The following is a 25,773-nucleotide window of genomic DNA, read 5'->3' on the forward strand; positions in this document are numbered from 1 at the left end:
GGATGACAAAGACCCTGTCTCTAAAAAAATAAAATAAAGCTGGGCAGTGGCTCATGCCTGTAATCCCAGCTCTTTGGGAGGCTGAGGCGGGCAGAGACCAGCCTGGCCAACATGGTGAAACCCTCATCTCTACGAAAAATACAAAAAATTAGCCGGGCATGGTGGTGGGTGCCTGTAATCCCAGCTACTCAGGAGGCTGAGGCAGGAGAATCACTTGAACCTGGGAGGTGGAGGTTGCAGTGAGCCAAGATCACACCATTGCACTCCGGCCTGGGCAACAAGAGTGAAATTCCATCTCAAAATAAATAAATAAACAAACAAACAAACAATAAAAGGGATGTGGCTCCTGTGATCAAGCCAAATATTAGTCACAATGTGTGTAGACAGTGAAGGTGTTGTCATTACCAAGTTAAATGTTCTCTCAGGCCCAAAAGACAAAGTTCAGACTGAGTATTGAGGTGCCTCCATCTAGCAAAGGGGCTCAGGTCTCTTTATAGGAAAGCTGTTATCAGTTTTGACAAACAGTTGGCAAGCAATGTATTGAGATTACTGATTACATTTCCAAAGAAGTAATATTGAACTTTTTGAAGTTCGGATAACTTAAAGGAAACATCATATAAAATAATGACCACACAAAGACAACTCTGGGGTTACAAGATACAAAACAAGATGGTGATAGGTTTTATGAAATAGGTGTAAATCAGACTTGAGGGCTAGTATCTCAACACTATTGAGTAATACGATTTATGGTCTTCTTTTTTGGTGTCCCAGCCTTCCAAATGACTGTATCACTCAGCTTCTTGTCTTCACACCACAACTGACATGATAATCTCTTATTATCTAAGAGCAATAGGTAAATTTAGAAAGAACTCTCTTAGCTAAAACTAAATCCAAAACTACGGAGATGAAGAAAGCTCAGGCTTACTTCAACTAAACTTTTCAAATGTTTTACATTAAAGATGATGTGGCTTATAATTTCCTGCAAAGTCCAGTTTACAGGAAAATATCTTCTTCTAACAGTGTATGTCCTCCTTTATCCAAGGCACTCTACGAGTGCTTTCATATGTGTTACTAAGCCTGATGCCAACCATTCAAAGTTGAATGAATATTTTCATTTCAAAACTGAAGAAATGGAACTCTTAGGGTTTTTAAGTTGCAGAGCTGGGCTTAAATCAGGTTTATTTGTTTCAAAGCCTGGGCTCTTTCTACTGTGACAACTTCTTTATGATTTACAAACTGCTTTCCTATGTGTAATTTGATTTAGTGTGCACAGCGACCCTGTGAAGACAGTAATTGTCTACTTCTTCTCACCTTGTGATGCCAAGTTTGTTGAAAAGAATAATCTGGCCAGGCATGGTGGCTCATGCCTGTAATCCCAGCACTTTGGGAGGCTGAGGTGGGAGGACTGCCTGAGCCCAGGAGTTTGAGACCAGCCTAGGCAACACAGGGAGACCCTGTCTCTATAAAAAAGGAAAAAAATTGGCCGGGCACAGTGTCTCATGCCTGTAATCCCTGCACTTTGGGAGGCCGAGGCCTGCAGATCATCTGAGGTCAGGAATTCAAGACCAGTCTGGTCAACATGGTGAAACCCCATCTCTACAAAAATACAAAAATTAGCTGGGCTTGGTGGTACGTGCCTATAATCCCAGCTACTCAGGAGGCTGAGGCAGGAGAATTGCTTGAACCCAGGAGGCGGAGGTTGCAGTGAGCCGAGATCGTGCCACTGCACTCCAGCCTGGGCGACAGAGTGAGCCTCTGTCTCAGGAAAAAAAAAAAAAAAAAAAAGGGAAAAAAATTGACCAGGCATGATGGTGCATGCCTGTAGCTGCAGTTACTCTGGAGGCTGAGGTGGGAGGATTGCTTGAGCCCAGGAGGTCGAGGCTGCAGTGATCTGTGATTGTACCACAGCACTCCAGCCTGGGTCACAAAGAGAGACCCTGTCTCGAAAAGAAAAAAAAAAAAGAAAAGAAAAGAAAAGAAAAAAGAAAATAATAATCTATACTTCTCTATTTTCTCACTTATTTCCTCATCCCACTTCGGTCTTATTTCCTTCCCCATCAGGTCACCAAAAGCCATTCTAATAGCTAAGTCCAATGGATATTTTTTCAGCTGTTTCCTAATTCACCATGGCATTTACTGTTGTTGCCTTGTCCCATTCACTTTGTGACAATTCTTTGTGCTCTTTTTTACCATTTTCACTCTTTCTCCTTCTTCCTTGTGAAAATCTCCTTTCTATCCCTTAAGAACCAAGGAAATGACACAGTATGGACTTTAATTAATAACAATATGTTAATATCGATTCATTAATTATAACAAACGTGCCATACTATTTTAAGATGTTAATGAGAAGAAACTGGGTATGGGGTATATGAAAACCCTCTGTACCATCATCTCAACTTTTTCTGTGAATCTAAAATTATTCTAAAAATTAAACTATGTTAAAAATAATTTTACAAAACAGAGTTTTTCTAATCTCAGTGTGTGCAATGCTTAAGAGACAGACAGGAAAAACAAAATAAAGAATGAGCTAAGTAGAAAAAGAAAACGACAGGCCTGGGAGATAGGGCAACCATAAGACAAATTATCACAGAATTCAAGTTCCAGGAAGGAGGAGGAAGGTGTCCTGGAGGGGTGTTTACACTCATCAAATACCATTGCAAATCCTGGCAGACGCAGCCTGAGAAGCACTCCCTCCCCAGAGTGAAGCCCTCCTTCTTGCTGCTACTTGAGAGGAAGAATAATATGCCCAGCTGCCTGCCTCTGTCCTCTTCCCCATGTGCCCTATGGGGAAGCCTCGGAGCATGTCTGCTGGCCAAAACGACCCCCCACCCCAGTTCTTCCCCTTTCAATTCTGTTCTCAAGGTCTGGGTTTATCTCCGTCTCTGCTCACTCTGACTCAGTACTCGTAAGCACATCAGAAATCTTAACTCTCCCCTTCTCTACCTCAGAGACCCTTTTGGATTTTATCTTAGACATAAATAACAGTGTGGCCAGCGGTTCTTTGTCATATAGTGTCCAATGTCCCTTCTGTCCCCTTAGATCAGTGATCACCATCCTTTAATCATATACCTCAATCATTAACACACAAGCCCAACATAATATGATAACATATTTAATTATATATTATATGCATTTTTCTAATATATTATGTCAATTTTATATTTATTTATTTATTTTGTGTGGGGGGTGGGGGGAACAAAGTCTCACTCTGTCTCCAGGCTGGAGTTTAGTGGTGCAATCTCGGCTCACTGCACCCTCTGCCTCCTGATTTCAAGCGATTCTCCTGCCTCAGGCTCCCCAGTAGCTGGCACTACAGGCGCACACCAACACGCTCAGCTAATTTTTGTATTTTTTAGTAGAGACAGGGTTTCACCATGTTGGCCAAGATGGTCTCGATCTCTTGACCTCATGATCTGCCCGCCTCAGCCTCCCAAAATGCTGGGATTACAGGTGTGAGCCACCGAATCCAGCCATTTTTATTTATTTATTTTTGAGATGGAGTTTCACTTTGTTGCCCAGGCTGGAGTGCAGTGATGCGATCTCAGCTCACTGCAACCTCTGCCTCCCGGGTTCAAGTGATTCTCTTGCCTCAGCCTCCCGAGTAGCTGGGATTACAGGCACCTGTACCACGCCCAGCTAATTTTTGTATTTTTAGTAGAGATGGGGTTTTACCATGTTGGCCAGGCTGGTCTCGAACTCCTGACCTCAGGTGATTTTTCCACCTCAGCCTCCCAAAGTGCTGGGATTACGGGTGGGAGCCACTGCACCCAGCCTTATGTCCATTTAAAAACATATGCAAACATTGAAATTTAAAAAAGAAAGAAATTAAAACCTATCAGTGAATAATTTTGAACATTCTATAGGACAGCAACCTTTCCACTGTTATACATGTCCCCCTAGGTCTACAGGATGCTTTCCAAGGGTTATGGAGACAGGAGTGATTATAAGATGACCACTTTCCAGATCCTGAGTGCCTATATGTATATATACTAAAACTACCTAAGAGTACTTGAAGTCAGAACACTGTGCTGGGTTCCCCTTATCACCTCCTTATCACAACTGTTCTTTTTCCACCATCCTTTTACACCATACTATGATGTATAGCCCTGAGGTATAAAAAGCTTTAGGGCACTAAACAAACCACAGGACCATTTGAAGTGTTAGTGTGTTGTTTTTTTAATTGATACATAACATTTTCCATATTTATGGGGTCCATGCAATTTTTTTTTACAGTTATAGAATGTGTAATGATCAGGTCAGGGTATTTGAGGAGTCTATGACTTTGAGTATTTGTCATTCTGTGTTGGGAACCATCAGTCTATTTTGTAATATGTCATACATTGTTGTTAACTATAGGCACTCTGCTCTTATGCCTAACTATAGAACTTATACCTTTTATCTAACTGTATATTTATACCTCTTAATCTACTTCTCCTCTTCTCCCCCTCCCTACCACCCACCATTCCTAGCCTCTATTATCTGTCATTCTACTCATTACGTTTATGAGATCAACTTTTTTTAGTTCCCACATATGAGTGAGTGCATATGATATTTGGCTTTCTGTGCCTGGTTTATTTTACTTAACATATTGACCTGCAATTCCATCCATGTTGCTGCAAATGACGTATTATTCTTTTCATGGCAGAATAGTATTCTACTGTGTATCTGTACCATACTTTCTTTACCCATTCATCTGTTGATGGATGCTTAGGTTAATTCCATATCTTTGTTATCGTGAATAGTGCTGCAATAAACATGTGAGTGCAGGTATCCCTTTGACATACTGATTTATTTTCTTTAGTATAGATACCCAGTAGTGGGACTGCTGGATTCTATGGTGTTTCTGTTTTTAGTTTTTTGAGGTATCTTCCTACTGTTTTCCACAGTACTTGTACTAATTGAAATTTCTACCAATGGTGTATAAGAATCTCCTTTTTTCCACATCCTCTCTCCAGCACATTTTATTGTTTGTCTTTTTAATACTGTCCATTCTAAATGGGGTAAGATGCTATCTTATTGTGGTTGAAGTATTGGCGTCTTGGAGGACACTAACGACTAAAAGGTAGAGAGAAGAAGACTGATTGGCTAAGAAACTTGAGACCCAGGGAATGACCTGGTTTTGAGTTTCTCGGGTTTTCCTTCGGGTTGCCTCATACACTCCTAACCGGATGCTAGAGAATCTTACAGCCCAGAAAGCCAATGGGCACATACAAAAACGCCCCCAAGGAAAGCCTGTTCTCTCTAGCCAAAGGACCAGGAAAGGGGCAGCTTCACAAACAGAAAGTCTTTTTTTTTTTTTTTTTTTGAGATGGAGTCTCGCTCTGTCACCAGGCTGGAGTGCAGTGGCACCATCTTGGCTCACTGCAACCTCCGCCTCCTGGGTTCAAGCTATTCTCCTGCCTCAGCCTCCCGAGTAGCTAGGACTACAGGCGCCCACCACCACGCTCTGCTAATTTTTGTATTTTTAGTAGAGACGAGGTTTCACCATATTGGCCAAGCTGGTCTTGAACTCCTGCCCTTTTGATCCGCCCACCTTAGCCTCTCAAAGTGCTGGGATTACAGGCGTGATTCACCGCGCCTGGCCACAAGCAGAAAATCTTCAGATAATAATGGCTCTACTCTAACCAAGTGCCATGGGAAAAACTGCAACCCCACCCCTGTCAGCAAATGCTCGATGGGGACCCAGATGTCTACCCTTACCCGGCTGTAAGTGGGGTCAGAGAGGGCTGAGCGGGAAGCTGGGCCTTTGACCACCTCCCAGCAGTAATGAACCCTCTTTTTAGCCTTGGTGTCAATAGAGGCCACACGCAGAGTAGTAATAAATCCCAAAAGGAGAGGAGAAAAAAAGAAAGGTTGAAAAAGTATTCAAAGAAATAATGGCTGAAAATTCCCCCCATGTGGCAAAAGACACACACCGACTGATTCAAGAAGCTAAGTGAAACCCCAAACAGGAAAAATCCAATGAAATCCAGGCCAAGACATGTCATAATCAAACTTCTGAAAGAAAAAAACACAAAACAAATCTTGAAAGCTATGGGAAATGACACCTTACCAATAAGAGAGAAGCGATTTGAACTATGGCAGATTTCTCATTAGGCACCTCATGGAGCCAGAAGCAAGCGGTGTAGTATTTTTCAAGCACTAAAGACAAGAAAAAAAAAATAGCATTTTGTATTCAGTGAAAATCCTTCAGGAATGAAGGGGAAATCAAGACATTCTAAAATGAAGGAAAGCTAGGAGATTTTGTCACCAGCAGACCTACTCTAAAAGAATGGCTAAATGAAGCTTTTGAAACACAAAGGAAATGATAAAAAGAGTAATCTTGAAACAATAGGAAAAAAGAAAGGACAACAGAAAGGAGAAAAATATGGGTAAATACAATACACTCTTTCTCCTCTTGAGTTTTCTAAATTATATTTCACAGTTGAAGCAAAAATCATTACTCTGTCTGATGTGGTTCTCGATATACATAGAGGAAATATAAGTTATAAACAGGGAAGGAAAAGACACTTAAAAAGAAGTAAAGTTTTTAAAACTGCACTAAAATTAGGACAGCTACTCTGAAAAATAGTCTTGCAGTTTCTTAAAAAACTAAACATATTCTTACTATGCCACTCAGCAACTGCACTTCAGGGCATTTATCCAAGAATAATAAAACTTATTTTAATATAAAAATCAGCACACAGATGTTCTTAGCAGTTGTTATTCGTAATAGCCAAAAACTAGAAAAAAACCACAAATGTCCATCAATAGGTGAATGGTTAAATACACTGTGGTATATCAATACCATGGAATACTACTCACCAATAAAAAGGAACAAACTGTTTACATGCAACAGCTTGAATGTATTACATGTATCTCAAGAACACTGAGCAGAGTTAAAATAGCCAGTCTCAAAATGTCACATATTATCTGCTGCCAGTTATATATTATTCAGAAAATGGCAAAATTATAGAGTGGGAGAACTGATTTGCATTTTCTAGACATTGGGGGTGGTGGGTGGGAAAGGGTGGGTGTGACAATGAAGAGGTAATACCCTGGAGAGCTTCTTCACTGAACTGTGTTTTTCTTAGAAGGTGTTTCTCTTTTTCTATCTCATGCCAGAGTGCTTAGTGAATGACAGTCATTTCTCAGCTATTGCTAATGACACTGAAGTACTAAAATTTTTATTCAGAGAAGAGCAATTCCTCTAACTTACCAAATTATGGCTCTATATTATTTGACCTCTTAGCAACTGTTATAGCAGCAGAATGTGGTAGTTATCATACAGAAAATATATTATAGTTATCTTTGAGATCCTTAAATAAGCTAGGGAGCAGGAGGAGAAAGAATAGCTCTAAGATCAAATGGAAATGTTAAAATATCATCTGGCTTGAGCTCTTTTATCTGAACCTACTAGGGAGCCAGCACTTTGATTTTAGGGACCCAACTCTGCTGCTTGCCAGCACTGTGATCTTGGGTAAGGTATTTAGTACTGCTAAGCCTCAGTTTTCCTTAATAATGGTTCTTACAGTTTTGAGTTGTTGTGAAGCTTGAGTGAGAGTGTGCATATAATTACTGCCACATAGTAAAAACTTCAAAAAGAATCAGCATTTAAAGATTTTTTAATATCCTAAAATTTTTGAAATTGAGTAATTTGCTCATCACAGTTTTAGGTGACTATGATTTTTACAGGTGTCAAAGGACATTTGTCTAGACCATGAGTAGGAGAAAAATTAACCTAACTGAATGGGTGGCTCTGTCACTACTTATGAGGATAATTATCTAAAACAGAGGTTTGAACTAGGTAAACACCCTGGTGTCTTTTTGTTCAAAAATTACTCAGGCAATGTCAGCAATTATTTGCTTCCCAACCACTGCATGCATGACCCCCTGGAGATCTACAAAGATTATAGTCTGGAGAAAGTAACCTGTCTTCTGGTTACATTATGTCCCTGTCACCCCAACAGCCAATGATAATTATATACATGGTACCTATGTGTGATGGAGATGAGAGAGGGGACAGGAAAGAGACACCCCTGCCCCTCATCGTGGGCCAAGCCCTGGGTTCTCCATGTTTCTGAGGAACACTGCAAGAACTGGTGTTATTGTTCCATTTTAGAAACAAGGCCACTCAGTAAGAGTTGAAATACAATTGAACCCCATCTATAAAGCCCTTGCTCATTGCAATATAGAGCTTAGCCTGTCTATTAGTAAAAAAGTAAAAATAAAAATCCTGAATACACACACATGCACACACTGTAGAGGCAGGTCTGGGTGTTATATGCAGGCTGCATCCTGCTCACACCATTGACGCTGGTCGCCCGTCAACGTTGCTCTAATAGTCCTCTGCTAATTGGGAATGTTCGCAGCTCAGATGCTTTTACATTGCAGGGGGGGTTGTGGGGAACAATTAAATGTCTGGAGTCTGCTAAGCATTATTAAGTACTAGCAATTGCCCTCTGAGGTAATTGCTTTTGAGCCATAAAGGGACAGTTAAATAAGCACTTCCATTTTAATATCATTTTGAAGAGATAAAAAGGATTCTAAAATTCCATAATGTCTAAATTTGGTACTGCTGTTCAGGAGGTGAAGAAACTTTATAGTCATGTGCTTTTTATAAAGGGATAATTGCCTGCTTCAAAATCTTCTTTAGTTAGAATTTTTGGGGGTAAGCTCTAGAAGCTCCACAATGAAGGAGACCCCCTTTTCCAGCCAGAAACGAATTCCCTGCCCAGGAAGTCTGTCCCCCATGCAGCCAGACTCTGGTGACAATGTTTCTAAATGTTCAGGTAAATTTTCATCCAGTAAAAAGGTATCATTTTTCAAGTGTATCTCACAAAGGTGGCTAAGCTTCCCATCACTGTGAAACCTGGAGGACTAGGTTTGCATTGTCCCTTCCTCCTTCTGATCTGCGACCTCGCCTTGCCAACTGCCTCCTCCCCCTCAGCACTTAAATATCTTTACTTCTCTTCCTCCCACCCTAAAAGGACACATATTAAAACTAAAAATCAAAAGCTTCCTTGGCCCCTGTATCTCCATATATCTGGTTTTCTCTTCCTTCAAGGTCAGCTTGCAGCATGAACTCCATTCTTTAAGCCTCCATGTCCCGTTAATTTCAGACACACAATGGCCAGTCTTCCGCCATCCTCTTCTCCCTTTCCCTTGCACAGACACACTCCACTGAAGGCGTTTTCATTGCATTCTCTGATGACCCCTTAGTTGCTGTACCCTACAGATGCCTACTTCCAGGTCTCAACTTACATGTGGACTTTGACTCTCCAGTCACTTCTTAGAACTCTCTAGAACTTCCTAAAATTCTCTCCCCTGATTCTCCTTCCCCCATCTAGTCATCCCTCTGAATTTCCTTCAAGGTCCTTAAAAGCTGGGGTTCCCCAGAGTTCCCAAGAAAGAACTCTCTACATGCACTCTACGATGTGATCCTACTTACTACCAAGACTTCGGCTTCCACCTTTAAACTAACCCCTCCTGACCCGCTCGCCCAAATGTCTCGAATCGGCAGCTGTCTTCAGGGCACACTCTTCTTAGGCTTACTTGACATCTCCTCTTGGTTACCTCCTGGTTACCTTAAACTCATTCCATCTAAAACATCTGCACCCACTGCAACCTCCTCTTCCCCTTAATGCTCTCATCTCAATAAATGGCTCTATAGCCTAACTGTCAAGCCCAGAAACCTACACATCACCCCAACAACTAAAAGCACATAATGTGAGGGTTCAGAGGAAGATTTCAGAAGCAGACTGCCTGAGTCTGAGTCTCAGCTCTCCTACTTGTCAGCTGTGTGTGTCATCATGGGTTATATTTTCACCTCTCTGGGCCTCTGGTTTCTCGTCTATAAAATGGAGATAATAATACGACATACCTCACAGTGTTGCAGCTATGGTTTGAAAAGATAACTTTTTGTAAAGCACCTCATTGTATAGGTGTTTGTTTACCTTTTCTCCTGTTTTAATATTTACATAGGTCATAATATTCCCTTCAGTGTAAGGGAAGTCAGTATCCTCCATTGCCCTTAACATTCAAGTTCCTCATCTTGTCTTTCGGGACCCAACATGCTCAGCCCCAGCCCCAGCTCCAGTGCTCCGCCCAGGCAAAGGAAACACCCTGAGTATCCTTGTGTTCCCATCTCTGGGGCTTTTCAAATGTTCTCCCTTCTGCCTTGAAACGTGCTTTTCCCAAGTTCCCAGCCCCTTTTGGCTGGCCAGCTCCTACTAATTCTTCAAGTTTCTACTTCCCTGTCATTTCTCTAGCAAGTCTAATTCCAGGACTGGTTTAGTGTCCAGCTATGATTCTCTACACCACCCTATAATTTATTTTGCATAGCATGTATGCCCTATTGTGATTTGTTGTAAATGATTCTTTGTCCATTTCCTCACTTAAGCTGTATTGTCTGTAAAGGAAGGCCCTAGGTCTCATTTACTTCTCAATCTCACTGCTTGGAATATCTTAGGTGCTGACTACATGAGTGAACCAGGACATGCACCCACGGTATCCCGAGCAGAGCTTATACCAAATAAAGAAATCACATAAAAATCATTAAAATATGAATTAATAAACTCGGGGATGTGAGGAAGGTGGCCTAGAAAATTCACAATGTGATCTCATGTGAGGACAGAATTACACAGTATTTTTTAGAATTAAATTTTGAATCCTCAGTGATAGGCTTCATTGCAGTTTCAAATACAGTAGTCAGTTTTTAAAGTAGAGTAAGATGCTCCAGGTCTGTGTTTTTCAACTTTTCAAGCCCTTTGTCCATTCCGATAAACCAAACAAGTTCACACCCTCACCCCCCACCAACACATTTGAGAATGACTGTGGAGGGGCTTCTTCCGCACATTCCCACCAGCCAAGGTTTTATTTAGTTAGTTGTTAGAATGTTGAATATGCTTTTTCATGGCCAGGTGCAGGCACCGTGGCTCATGCCTATAATTCCAGAATTTTGGGAGGCCAAGGCGGGCAGATCACTTGATGTCAAGAGTTTGAGACCAGCCTGGCCAACGCGGTGAAACCCTGTATCTACTAAAAATACAAAAATTTGCTGGGTATGGTGGTAAGAGCTTGTAATCCCAGCTACTCAGGAAGCTGAGGCGGGAAAATCACTTGAACCCAGGAGGCGGAGGTTGCAGTAAGCCAAGATTGGGCCACTGCACTCCAGTCAGGGTGACAGAGAGAGACTTGGTCTCAAAAAAAAAAAAAAAAAAAAAGAATATTGAATATGCTTTTTCAATTTATGACAGTCTCAGAGGTCATATATTTTTCTCCACATCTCCTAAACCCCAGTGTTTAAAATAAAAAGAGACTCATGTATTTTCTGAATGAAACAGTGTGTACTTAAACAGTGTGTGTTTTTTACTTGTGGGATGCTTCTTATCCTCTTGCAGCTGTCCTCTAATGATTGAGTTGTCTTCTAAACCAGGTGCAGTTATATGATAGACAATGTGATTCTGCTGATGAATGGTGCATTGCAGAAAAAATCTGTGAAAGAAATTCTGGGGAAGTGCCACCCCTTGGGCCGTTTCACAGAAATGGAAGCTGTCAACATTGCAGAGACACCTTCAGATCTCTTTAATGCCATTCTGATCGAAACGCCATTAGGTAGGAACACTTACGTAATTTTGTAGCTGCTTGTGTATATTATCACAGTCATTAGAAAATGTACTATTTTTTCTTCCCTGTGGTCCAAAGGAAAATGTACTTTGATTTCACAATTTTTTTTCCGTGAATACAGTAGCATACCATGCAGATTCCTGGAAGTGGCAGAGACATTAAGGAATTATCTAGTTCAGCTCCCTCATTTTTCAGATCAGGACAAATGAAGCAACCTGCTCAGATCACATGTGAACCATTTGTAGTAGAGAAGGAACTGGAGCTCATCTCTCAACCTTCAAACCTTTCACTTTATACCAGGTCATAGCAAATAAATAATAGAACTTGTCATTCTTCAAAAAAAATGTAATTTTCTAGCTTGGTTTTATAGAATTAGTTTCTTGTCCTTCCATTTAAATTTTTGTCTAGATAAGGCTGCATATAGGAAGCATTTTCTTTCAGGAAGTTTAAAAATGTCATTTTTCTGAGACGCTCAAGAGTATCTGTCAAGTCATCAGAAGCAATGATGAAATGATTGTTAATTTCCTTTTAATTTGGCACTAACAAGAGTTGTGTTCAAAATGCTAAAGAGATAATTGTATAAGCATCATTATCTAATATTGTCAGGAAATCTGGATAGTAGCAACTCACTATTGATCGTTTGTCAAAATAGTTGCTGTTTAAGATAGATATTTTAAAAAGCAAAAAAAAATATTTGTGTCATCATTAAGCACCCGATACTGAGATAGCGTAGGCTGATCGAGAGAGGTTGAGACTGCAATCAGACAACCATGAGCATGAAACCAGGCTCTGCCCAGTCCCAGCAAGGTGACTAGGAGCAATTCAATTCACCCCAGTTTCCTCATTTTGGAAATAATCGTATGTTTTTATAACAGAGTTTTAAAAATAAAACATACTTTTAAGTACAACTCAATGCTTGGCACATACTAAAGTTGCAAATAATAAATATTATTATTAGATAGTGAAGGAGGAGGGACTTCAAAAAAAAGCCTTAAGTGAATAGCTCCAAGGTGTTGTGAAGATTAAATGAAAGTATATTCAGTGTGTAGTGAAGTGAGTGAGGTTTAGGGCAGCAGTCCCCAACCTTTAGGGCAACAGGGACTGGTTTCGTGGAAGACAACTTTTCCACGACGGGAGAGAGGGGATGGTTTCGGGATGATTCAAACACATTACATTTATTGCGCACATTATTTCTATAATTATTACACTGTAATTTATAATGAAATAATGATACAACTCACCATAATGTAAAACCAGTGAGAGCCCTGAGCTTGTTTTCCTGCAACTAGACAGTCCCATCTGTGGGTGATGGGAGACAGTGACAGCGACAGATCATCAGGCATTAGACTCTCATAAGTAGCAGGCAACCTAGATCCCTCAGATGCACAGTTCATAATAGGGTTTGCTCTCTTATGAGAACCTAATGCTGCCGTTGATCTGACAGGAGGGGGAGCTCAGGTGGTAATGCAAGCAGTGGGGAGCAGTTGTAATTACAGTTGAAGCCACTCTCTGGCCCACTGTTCACCTCAGCTGTGTGGCTCAGTTACTAACAGGCCACGGACTGCTGTTGGTCTGTGGCCTGGGGGTTGGGGACCCCTGGTTTAGGGCTTACACATGATAAATACTTAAAAAGTAATAACTGCTTTCACCCTCATTACTATTAGCCCTATTTAGTGGAATGTATGGATTGCAACTCTGCAGTGTTCTTGTCAGGAGTGAGCAGAGGGTGGTGTGTTCAGGATACATTTTCTACAGTTTATAATCTTGCTTAAGATTCATTTTTTGGTATGGCAATTTCTGCTTTCAGCTCCATTCTTCCAAGACTGCATGTCTGAAAATGCTCTAGATGAACTGAATATTGAATTGCTACGCAATAAACTATACAAGGTAATGGTTTTCCCAAATATTGTCTTTTTCTTGATTACACAATATATTGTGACTAGAGTTCTCTATTAAAACTTACTTTACTCATTAACCAACTTCTGCAATTATGAAACTGTGCATATTTGGAATATAGCTTTTATAGTTCTGGCCTGTCCTCTAGTTAAATGCACGCATGTCAGCTTCCCCTAGCCAGCAAGATATTTGAAAGGAAATAACATGCCCTATTCTTCCATATTCCTAGCTCCTTGCATGGTACCTGGAACATAAAAGGTGTCTGGATGATGGTAGGTGAAGAAATGGGGTGAACAATATCAATCCATTTAAAGCAACCAGCAAACATAGTAAACCTTCTGCTATGTAGTGTTCATCTCTGTCCTCAATCCTGTTAGTATCCCTGAATCTCACAGCTAATCTGCCCACACAATTTTAATCTACAGTGTGCAGCATACCAGAATGAACAATTTGTGTACACTGCATCATAGGTACCACTTTGCATAATCTGACTGTCTGTCTGGACTGTGCTGCCACCATTTGAGTAGCTGTATATACTTTAGGCTGAGCAAAATCTGTCCATTTTAAGTCAAATAACCATAGCCTCTTTGGACACTCACACACAGTAACTGAATATATATGGCATGCTATGTTCAAACATGTGGTCCTTTCAAAAGCATTGTATTGCAGGCAGTGTTCCTTTTGGTAAAGTGACTTATGGGCCTAGAGGAGGCATCCTTGAGGTATAACTAACAGAAGGCACCGTTCTAAGCAATTTATAGGCCTTAACTCACTAATCCACCTGGCAAAAATATGATGTTTGTGCTATCTCCATTCCTCAGAGGAGAAAACTGAGGCTTGGAGAGCCAAGGTTTCTTTGGAAGAAGTCAGTTAGCTAAAACGTATTAGAGTTGGGATCCAAACTCAGGCAGTCTGACCCTACAGCCTTTCCCATATAGCTCCATGCTCAAAGCCATCCCAAATGTGCCTCTACAAGAGACTAAATGTCAGCATAGGGCTAAATCTAAAATTATTCACTGATCTCAGAAAAGAACTTGGCACTCTTGTTAAAATAGCAAGAATTAACCATATGAAATAATCCAAAGCCATGCAAAAAAAGTGCTTGTTAAGTAATTATAAGTTATGATAAATGCAGTTTTGTCCTTTTCTGGAATTCTTTTTTAGACTGTGCAACATGCTGCAATGTGAAAGCTTCTACCAAATTTATTATAAAATATCTTCCTATGGGAGATGTAATTCAGATTCCATTAAAGCATTTAATAAACCATGAAAAGCTGATCTAGACATTTTCAAAAGGAATATATATTCATTATATCACTTTATGATCTTTTTTCTTTTTAAGTCTTACCTTGAGGCATTCTATAAATTCTGTAAGAATCATGGTGATGTCACAGCAGAAGTTATGTGTCCCATTCTTGAGGTAAGAAAGAGTCCTTGAATTTTGTTATGCTAAATAAGGTGCTTACATATTTTTACTGTTTTAACCTTACTTATATTTCCTTATCTTTGAATTTTTTTTAAATCTAGAAGTAAGACAAGCAGTACATTTTATTATACATATGATTTGATATATTTGGTTAAGAGTTGTATTTTCCAACTCTTAAGTTGGAATATGGAAGTTTTCTACATGGAAAAGTTAGCTTGGAATTAGAAAATAATAATGTTTACACAGATTTGGTTATGATTCATTTTAATGTCATATGTAAAACATAGATTGTAAACAATAACAAATTTAGTATACTGTTGTTACTGGAAAAGGGTCCCAATCCAGACCCCAAGAGAGGGTTCTTGGATCTCAGCAAGAAAGAATTTGGGTCCATAGAGTAAAGTGAAAGCAAGTTTATTAAGAAAGTAAAGGAGTAAAAGCATGGCTACTCCATAGGCAGAGCAGCCCCAAGGGCTGCTGGTTACCTATTTTTATGGTTATTTCTTGATTATATGCTGAACAAGGGGTGGATTATTCATGTCTCCCCTTTTTAGACCACATAGGGTAACTTCCTGACATTGCCATGGCATTTGTAAACTGTCATGGTGATGGTGGGAGTGTAGCAGTGAGGACGACCATGGTCACTCTCAGTGCCATCTTGGTTTCGGTAGGGTTTAGCCAGCTTCTTTACTGCAACCTGTTTTATCAGCAAAGTGTTTATGACCTGTATCTTGTGCTAACCTCCTATCTCATCCTGTGACTTAGAATGCCTAACCGTCTAGGAATGCAGCCCAGTAGGTCTCAGCCTTATTTTACCCAGCCCCTATTCAAGATGGAGTTGCTTTGGTTCAAATGCCTCTGACAGTATGAGAAATGGATGATGGACTATAGACACTCCATAATCACCCAAATTCCCTCTGGTGAGGGAACATTGGGCAGCTGGGAACCCCCACAACTTGGCACCAAAAGTCCACTATAGCTTCATCCACAGGGACATTGTGCCTTACAAATCCTAAAATAAAGGCTGCCCCAAGCAACCCATGAGCATTCCAGCTTTTGGCAGGAAGACTCATTGGTTACGTGATTCACAGTTGGTAAGCTCATTTAATTACGTGTCAAACACCACCATTGGTATCTACCTCTCTAGTTGATGTTATAACTTAATTCCTCTTAAGGACCACAGATTTCATCTATGCTTAGGAGTCCTCTTGCATAAGAATGTTGACCTGCAAATGCATGGGAGATTCAGGGCAGGGATCAGAAGGATTTGTGGGGCATCCTGTACATAATTTGCACTGAGTATTTTACCTCCATTCCTCTTGCTAGTAAATAATTTTCTAATTCACTTAAAAAGAAAAAATATCACTTTGGGCTTTTACAAGCCCTTACTTTGCCCTGTGAAACTAAATTTTATCTAAAGAATATTTTTCATCATTACATTATCTGGTACAGTGACTTCACTGGTGGGTGGAATTCTGATTTCAAGAAAAGCCTAGTAAGCATTACCCTTCAGGTAAAAAGAAAAAAATTAACTTCATTTGCAAATATTTCAACCTAATGCTCTGAAACCGCATATGATAAAACTAGCTCCCCTCAAAATATCTAATCATTAAAATTTTACTTGGTTGATGACTTCTGATATAGAAAAAGGAAACAAAAATGTTTTATAGTTGAAGATATTTTGCTATTCCTTATTGAGATTTTATTCGTTTGTTTTGATTTTTGAGACAGGGTCTCACTCTGTTGCCCAAACTGGAGGAGTGCAGTGGCATGATCATGGCTCACTGCAGCCTCGACCTCTTGGGCTCAAATGATCCTCCCACCTCAGCCTCCTGAGTAGCTGGAACCACATGCACATGCCACCATGCCCAGCTAAGTGTTTTATTTTTTTGAAAAGTTTGAAAAGACCAGGTCTTGGCTGGGCGTGGTGGCTCACACCTATAATCCCAGCACTATGGGAAGCCAAGGTGGGTGAGCACCTGAGGTTGGGAGTTCGAGACCAGCCTGGCCAACATGGTGAAACCCTGTCTCTACTAACAATACAAAAAAAAAAAATTAGCTGGATGTGGTGGTGCACGTCTGTAATCCCAGCTTCTTGCGAGGCTGAGGCACAGGAGGTGTGAAGGTTGAACCTGGGAGGTGGAGGTTGCAGTGAACCGAGATCGTGCCACTGCTCTCCAGCTGGGCAACAGAGTGAGACTCAGAAAGAAAGAAAGAGAGAAAGAGAGAAAGAAAGGAAAGGAAAGGAAAGGAAAGGAAAGGAAAGGAAAGGAAAGGAAAGGAAAGGAAAGGAGAAAGAAAAGACGAGGTCTCTCTATGTTGTCCAAGCCCGAAATTCTTAAAATAAAGCCTAATTAGTTGTGAAGTGAAAATCTTATCACTAAAGATCTCCAAAAAATATCTTTATGTCTTTGAATAGGTGAGAAATAGGTAAGAATTATGGCTTTGTAATCCTTGGTAATGTAAAAAAAGGATAGTATCAGAAAAATGCTTATCACTGGGATGATGGGATCAAACTACAATATGCCCAGTGTTCTCATTGTACTTTTCCAGTCTTCATGGTATCAGATGAGATTAGTGTTTGTTTGTTTGTTTGTTTGTTTGTTTCAAACAGCATTAAAAAAAATCCAGCTAGGCATGGTAGTTTATGCCTGTAATCCCAGCACTTTGGGAGACCTATGCAGAAGAATCGCTTGAAGCCAGGAGTTTGAGACCAGCCTGGGCAACATAGCAAAATCCTACCTCTACAAAAAATACAGAAATTAACTGGGCATGGTGGAACACACCTATAGTCCTGGCTACTCAGGAGGCTGAGGTGGGAAGATCGCCTCAGCCCAGAAATTCCAGGTTACAGTGAGCCATAAGCCACCTCACTCCAGGCTGGGTGACGGAGTGAGATCCTGTCTCTAAGAAATAAAAATAAAAATCCATTGAACAATTTTTATTTATATAGAAATATCAGCTACACAGGGCATGAGGTTATAACATTTATAATTATATGATCAAAGGGTGTTTGTCAGCTTTACATAAATACTTTCGATCATGTAATTACCTCCCTTTTATTTTTGTAACTATAAAGCACTTACTGTTTATAGGTTCCATGTATATTCTCAATTACTCTCATTTGGCCAGAGACTTCAAGAGACTTAATATGGTAGAAGAGACCATTAACCTCAGCTTACATGTGAAAATTTGACCTAATTGCAAGATTATAACTTCATATGAAAAAAAAAAAAAGAAATTGACTTATGTTCAAGACAAATGCACTGTAGTATAAAATTTGCCTTTTACTCCTACTCTTCAATCTTATGGTTAATAGGGCAGTGAAAAACAAGCATAAAATATGTTGTTTGATCTCTACTGGTCAGTGCATGTGCTGATAAGGCTGGGCTCCATTCCAGTTCACTTCACTCTTTTCCATTGCCACTGACATCTCCGCCCACTGCCTCCCGCCAGGTGCGCCCTTCTTCCCATGAGGAACTGGAGAGAATGTGTGACCCCATCGGTCTGAGTTTATGATGTGCAACCGATAGTGATTTTGAGCAAGTAAACAGTTCATTGCTATCTCTTGAAATAACAAAAAAAAATAGGTCTAGTTTTAACATGAGTAAGTTTTTATAGGGAAAAGTAAAAGGAAAGTCATGGGACTGCCAACATACACCATACCACACAGCGTGCCAACTCTCTGCAAGAAACAGGAACTAAGTCACACTAACACCAGCCCATTCAGTCTCCTCTAATCAAATGCGTATCAAACTCTGCTTAGGGATGGTCAAAGAACAGTCCTTTTCCAATTCTAAAACGATGGGTGTTTTCACCATAGGATAATACACACACTTACCCAAAAGAGCCTCTAGACTAGAAGAGTAAGGTAGATATATAGTCAGTTACGATAAAAGGAAAATGGAATGTAATCAGGGTTCAAAGGGAATCATATCCAATTAGAGAAGAAATGGAAGGGCTTGTTATGAAAAAGATGACATTTGATGGGACGGGAGCGCAGGGAGGATTTCAGCATGCAGAGTTATGGAACAGAGCACATGCACGGTAGGCTAAGGGAAGAAGTGGTTACAAGGGCAAGGAGGTAGCGAGAAGATGGAGGGCTCAGATAACCTACTGTATCAGCCAAAGCCCTTTCTTCTTATATTCATATTCTCTCCCCAGCCAGCTGTCCTTCCCACTTCTCCAATTGCTTTCCCAATGATTGAGCCATGACAATTCCTCCAAATCATCCTGCTTTATCTCCTGCAGCTCCCTCTTCTGGCCTGGACTCTGCTGTTTGCACGTCTGCAATGCTGCCTACGTTGCCCTAATTCTCTTCGTAAGATCATAACATTTTAGAATCAGAGAGCACATTAAAGAACATCTGTGACAATTACCTCCATTGTTGCTCTAGTTGCCCTAATTTTTGTTTTAAGTTTTCTTATTGCCATGAAATCTTCTTCTTGCATTTCTTCTCTTATCCCTAGAAGGTCTAAAATTACTGACAGGACTGGTTATATTCAGTAGCCAGAGACAGCTGCCCTTGCTTCCAAATAAAGCCACTCCCTACTTTTCAGCTCACCCATAATCTCCATGAGAGCAATCAAAAGGGTCAGATGGAACTAACTCTCACTCTCCTGATAGAAAACACCTGTTCTTACATAAGATTTCCAGTGAAATCTGTTGCAAGTTGGGTTTTGTTATCGGTTAACCAGTCAAAAGCTGATTAGAGGATAGCATACAGCAATTCTTTTCAGCTTTCACGTGCATACAGATAGCCTGGGAATCCTATGAAAATGCAGATTCTGGTTGAGTAGGGTTGGACTGCGGCCTGAGACTCTGCACTTCTAATGAGTTTCCAGGTGACGTCAAATCTACTGAGCCATAAAATATTGCTTTGAATAGCAACATTATGGAGAATGTTGGAGAATTTCAAAGTAGTAGGATCACACATCACTCTGTTGGATACAGTAAGTACTTAAGACTTTCTTATGTGTCAGGCACTGGCTATTCAAAAATGAACAAAAGGCTGGGCGTGGTGGCTCATGCCTATAATCCTAACCCTTAGAAGGCCCAGGACAGAGGCTTTCTTGAGCCTAGGAGTTCAAGACCAGCCTGGGCATTATGGCGAAATCCCGTCTCTACAAGAAAAATTACCCGGGCATGGTGTCACGTGCCTGTAGTCCCCACCACTTGGGAGGCTGAGGTGGGAGGTTGACGCTGCAGTGAGTCCTGATCCCACCACTGCACTCCAGCCTGGATGACAGAGTGAGACCCAATCTCCAAAGGAAAAAAAAAAAAAAAACAACAACGAACAAGAAAGACATGGTTCTTCAAAGATTTTAGAGTGTAGTGGGGAGAAATGCAGGCACAGATTTCAAAATGAAGTGGTAAGTATGGGGCATTTGAAGTACCTAGAGAAGAGCTGCGTAGCCCAAGGAAACCATGGCAAGCCCCCACAATAGGCAAAGGAGCCCCTAAAGGAGAGACTGAGATGGGATGGCCAGAGTTGGTAGGAGGAGAACCAAGAGACTGTAGAAACATGGAGCTCAAAGGAATAGAAACGAAATTTCAAGAAAGACTTCAGTGGTCAGATGAAACAGGAATGATGAAGGGATGCGAGCCCAGGTGCCTAGTGATGTTCAGCACAGAGAAGACAGGCCGTGAGTATGTGTTGACCTACGTGGAAGATCATGTAGCCACACTCCAGCATCTTACAAAGAGGAAAACTTCTTGCGAGAAAGATGATTTGCCCTAACCCACATAGTTCTTAGCTACAGTCTTAGATTTATTGATACCTCACCTAGGACACTAACAAAGAAAACCAAAGCCATAAGAGTGTAAACAAATGGTAGGTAGCACAACATTTCATTATGTAAAAAGTTATGCTGACATTGACAACTAGGAAGGGATATTAACATGTATGGCATGCACTTTTTGTTCCAAACATCATGCTAAGCACTTCCACTTATGTTAGCTGGTTCTGCCCCTGAATGAACCCTAAGAAATAGGTATTCTCCTTTTTATAGAAGAGACACTTGCGACACTAGTGGCCTAATGTGACAGAGACACATGAGGAATTCATCGCAGGGTGCCCAGGAAATAAATCTTACTGGGGTTTCGGGAGTCATAGGTTATCATTGCTGCTGTGTGATCCTTCTCTGGCAAGCAGAGTTACTACATTACAAGAAAAGACTAAGGGAACACTAATAACACATGTCTGCAGTATAATTAGACATAGATCCAGAAAGGAAAGCGAATCATTTCAGAAATGAATGTGTGCACTTAAGAGTCTGTTTACAGCATTTAGCAGTTTATTAGATTTTACTGGTTTTGTCTTGCAAATTCAGTTTGAGGCCGACAGACGTGCTTTCATCATCACTCTTAACTCCTTTGGCACTGAACTGAGCAAAGAAGACCGAGAGACCCTCTATCCAACCTTCGGCAAACTCTATCCTGAGGGGTTGCAGCTGCTGGCTCAAGCAGAAGACTTTGACCAGATGAAGAACGTAGCGGATCATTACGGAGTATGTGATGACACTGGCTTCCCTAAGTCCTTTGTGTTCATTCATTTCCATGTGCTTTAGAAGCTCACACATCAAATTTCCACTTATACTCAAAAGAAGTAATAATATTTGTAAGGTAGCAATCAGTGTTTCTTGCTGAAGCAATCTCTCCCTAAGAAACACGTTAAGTTTCTAGCCCAAGCTGCTAATTTTTAAAGTTCCTGCCAAGCAAGTACTTGTTTAAATCTCCAAGGAATGGTCATCTGAGCACTCCTTTTGAAGTGTTTGATAAAGCAAGTTCCCCCAGGAGACTGGTTCAGTGTTCTGGAAATGTGAGCTCATATCAACGTTATGTAAAATAGTCTGACCCAGCAGCCCTTTCAGGTACCCACTAGGGAAACAAGGTTAGGCACAGAACGTCTAGGTGGACGGCAAGGAACAATATGGATGTATTAGTTTTTCCATTCACCTTGCTGAGTGGCCAGAAATCAGGAGAGGAAACATAGCTGCTTGTGTCCTTCCCCCACTCCAGCATCCAGTTGCTCTTGGAGCACCCGAAGCTCCTCAGCTTAAGGTTGTACGCTTCGGCTCAGCTTGCATTCCCTCTGACTTGCACACATTTAGGTAACCTCCAGGTAACTTTTCCAGGGCTAGAAAGACACTCATCTTTTCCTGCGGATTTCTGAAGCACTCCAGGAAAGATGAAAGTCAGCAAATGCGTAAACCTTGTGACATCTCATATGTAATTGCGTGAGACTCTTTAGCACAATATTAAAATTTGAATTTCTCCCAAATTCCACCCCTTCCACACTGGAAATTACATGTGAATTTTATCAATTTTCGTCTCAAAGAACCTATGAACCCATACTGATCAAATCATGAACATTCACTGAGCTTCTATAATGTACCTAGCTAGCCCTAAGACCCTGAGTGAGAAAATGAGCTCAAACACTGTATACTGAGAGTTGAATTGCCTTGTAGCCCTGAACAAGCCAATAGGCTAGAATTTCATCCACACTCTTGTTATTTGGATTTTTTTATTGTTTCTTCGGGAGGCCAAAATCCTATAAAAAAAATTCAGTCCTCCTGGTATTTTTTTTTAAATAGGTACACAATTTCTATAATGCTAGGAAAAATATATTTATATACATTTGTAAGAAATGAAAATGTCTTTAAAATTAATGTCTTTGTTTTTAAGGTATACAAACCTTTATTTGAAGCTGTAGGTGGCAGTGGGGGAAAGACATTGGAGGACGTGTTTTACGAGCGTGAGGTATGATATAAGTGGAAATACTATTAGCTTATTTTTCTCTTACTGTGGATTTTATATATTTTCTTACTTTGGGTTTTCTTTTTACAGCTGATCATGCCAATTGATTAGGCACATTCATAGCTTGATAGCCAGTGGTGTATTATTGCTACAAAGTTACACGCAGACCTAGGAATCTTTGTGCTAGCAGTGCTGCTAAAGTTTGTAGCTTTTCTTTTTTTTTTTTTTTTTACCCTTCTAAAAGAGTTTACTTAAAAACTGCGAGAAGTAATGGAAGTACATTCAATTCCTTGTGGAATTTGCTGAAGAACATTATTACAAATGCTACAAATTTTAGTGTAAAATTTTGGTTAATCATATGAGATAATGTTTCTTTTTTTTAAAAAAATTGTGTTATACTTTAAGTTCTGAGATACATGTGCAGAATGTGCAGGTTTTGTTATGTAGGTATACATGTGCCATGGTGGTTTGCTGCACCCCTCGACCCATCATCTACTTTAGGTATTTCTCCTAATGCTATCCCTCCCCTATGCCCCCCACCGACAGGCCCCAGTGTGTGATGTTCCCCTCCCTGTGCTCATATGTTTTCATTGTTCAACTCCCCCTTATGAGTGAGAACATGTGGTGTTTGGTTTTTCTGTTCCTGTGTTAGTTTGCTGAGAATGATGGTCTCCAGCTTTATCCATGTCCCTGCAAAGGACATGAACTCATCCTTTTTTATGGCTGCATAGTATTCCATGGTATATATGTGCCACATTTTCTTTATCCAGTCTGTCACTGATGGGCATCTGGGTTGGTTCCAAGTCTTTGCTATTGGGAACAGTGCTGCAATAAACATATGTGTGCAGGTGTCTTTATAGTAGAATGATTTATAATCCTTTAGGTATATACCCAGTAATGGGATCGCTGGGTCAAATGTTATTTCTGGTTCTAGATCCTTGAAGAATTGCCACACTATCTTCCACAATGGTTGAACTAATTTACACTCCCACTAACAGTGTGAAAGTGTTCCTATTTCAATTTGGAGCTTTTCTTGTGATTCTACAAACTTACTTTAATAACTTCCATTGTCTACATTTATCTGCAGAGTGACACTCTCTCTTTAGAACTTTCTGAGTTGTCACCATACTCCTCTATTTGGCCCAATTTAGAGATTGCCTGTTTAAACACAAATAAGCACTGCACAAGTTCAAGCCAGTCAGTAGCTTAATATTATTCCATAATGTTCCAAATAAGTTGATGATCTGTGTTACTTTTTTTCTTTCCTCAGGTACAAATGAATGTGCTGGCATTCGACAGACAGTTCCACTACGGTGTGTTTTATGCATATGTAAAGCTGAAGGAACAGGAAATTAGAAATATTGTGTGGATAGCAGAATGTATTTCACAGAGGCATCGAACTAAAATCAACAGTTACATTCCAATTTTATAACCCAAGTAAGGTTCTCAAATGCATAAAATTATAAATGTTAAAAGGAAGTTATTGAAGAAAATACAAGAAATTATGTTATATTATCTAGACTACACAAAAGTAAGCCACACTATATCTTCATGAGTTTCAAATCCATGGAAACACAGTAAACCAGCCCTGAAACAAAGCATTTCCTTGTTTTCAGTGGTATTAGATCTTGTTTCCACATGTCTGTCTCATTCTTCACTGGGCCTTACAGGATAGTTTTAATTAACTCTATGGCATTTTTCTTATTCTTGTTTGATCATGTTAAAAATTGGACCTAATAAAAGTATTTTATTCTTGCTTTTCCATGCTTCTCTACAGGTCCAAATACTGAATGTCTCCTTTACTTTTTCTTTTTCAAATTTTTTTCTAGACAGGGTCTCACTCTGTCACCTAGGCTACAGTGCAGTGGTGTGATCACAGCTCACTGCAGCCTCGACTTCCCAGGCTCAAGTGATCCTCCCAGCTCTCAGCCTCCAAAGTAGCTGGCACTATAAGTGCACACCCCCAGACAAGGCTAAGTTTTGTATTTTTTGTAGAGACAGGGTTTCAACATATTATCCAGGCTGGTGTCGAATTCCTGGGCTCAAGGGATCCACGGTCCCCCTTGGCCTCCCAAAGTGTTGGGATTACATGCATGAGCCACTGTGCTGGGCTTCATTTACATTTTAACTGTGTGTTCCTTGCCTAGATTCACAGAAATCCAAAGCTGTATGTAGTCAACATGGTTCACAATTGTTGGAAAATGTGTTTTTTGTTTTGTTTTGCTTTTTTTTTTTTTTTTTGAGACAGAGTTTCGCTCTGTAGCCCAGGCTAGAGTGCAATGGCGCAATCTCGGCTCACTGCAACTTCCACCTCCCGGATTCAAGCAACTCTCTGCCTCAGCCTCCCGAGTAGCTGGGATTACAAGCACCCACCAGCACACTCAGCTAATTTTTTGTATTTTTAGTAGAGCCGGGGTTTCACCATCTTGGCCAGGCTGATCTTGAACTCCTGACCTCATGATCCACCCGCCTCAGCCTCCCAAAGTGCTGGGATTACAGGCCCCTTGTTCAGCCACTGCACCTGGCCCCTTATTTTGTTTTTGTTTTCTAATATACTTTGATGTAATCAGCTTGAGAAAGCAACACAATTTCAAATCCTGTCTTCTAGATGCAAGCAGTGTTAAATTTGTTAATAAATTTGCTTTTCACACCTTTCTTTAAATAAAAGGTATATCTCTCTTTCTTGTGGTTTCTTCCTTCTTTACATGAGAAGAAAATGACCTCCTTAATTGTAGTTTACTCATTCAAAAATTGCAGGTTCAGTTTGCAGGGTATGAATTCTCTATTAAAATCTCAATAGAAATGGTGCATAGAGCTACCAGGAAAAAAAAGGCAACAAAGCACTGCTCAAGTCCTTCCTTTAAATATAAAACATATTAACATATTCCTAAATGTAAAATCTATATTTGCCATGTTTTAAAAAATAAACCCATATATATTTGAAAATTCTTCAAATCAGAATATTTACAGAGAGTATACAAATACTGATATCTAGAATTAGATGCATAGACCAAGGAGTAAATCAAATTTTCTGCAAAAATCTAGCTTTTTTAGTTAAATATTTTAGTAATTTTAGTGATAGGAAC

At 40.2% G+C, this 25,773-nt stretch overlaps 1 protein-coding gene across 1 annotated transcript in view; it reads left to right on the plus strand.

Annotated features, from left to right (window-relative positions):
* Positions 1-25,366, plus strand: part of ATP6V0D2 (ATPase H+ transporting V0 subunit d2) — a 54,639-nt gene extending 29,273 nt beyond the window's left edge. The window contains exons 3-8 of the mRNA XM_004047240.4: positions 11,417-11,595; positions 13,415-13,494; positions 14,846-14,923; positions 21,262-21,438; positions 22,616-22,690; positions 23,958-25,366. Coding sequence (XP_004047288.1) covers positions 11,417-11,595; positions 13,415-13,494; positions 14,846-14,923; positions 21,262-21,438; positions 22,616-22,690; positions 23,958-24,119 — 751 coding nt within the window. The 3' untranslated portion in view covers positions 24,120-25,366. The remainder of the gene's footprint in view (positions 1-11,416; positions 11,596-13,414; positions 13,495-14,845; positions 14,924-21,261; positions 21,439-22,615; positions 22,691-23,957) is intronic.
* Positions 25,367-25,773: the final 407 nt, after the last annotated feature.

Source organism: Gorilla gorilla, chromosome 7 (assembly GCF_029281585.2).
Source record: "Gorilla gorilla gorilla isolate KB3781 chromosome 7, NHGRI_mGorGor1-v2.1_pri, whole genome shotgun sequence".
Taxonomy (NCBI): Eukaryota; Metazoa; Chordata; class Mammalia; order Primates; family Hominidae; genus Gorilla; species Gorilla gorilla.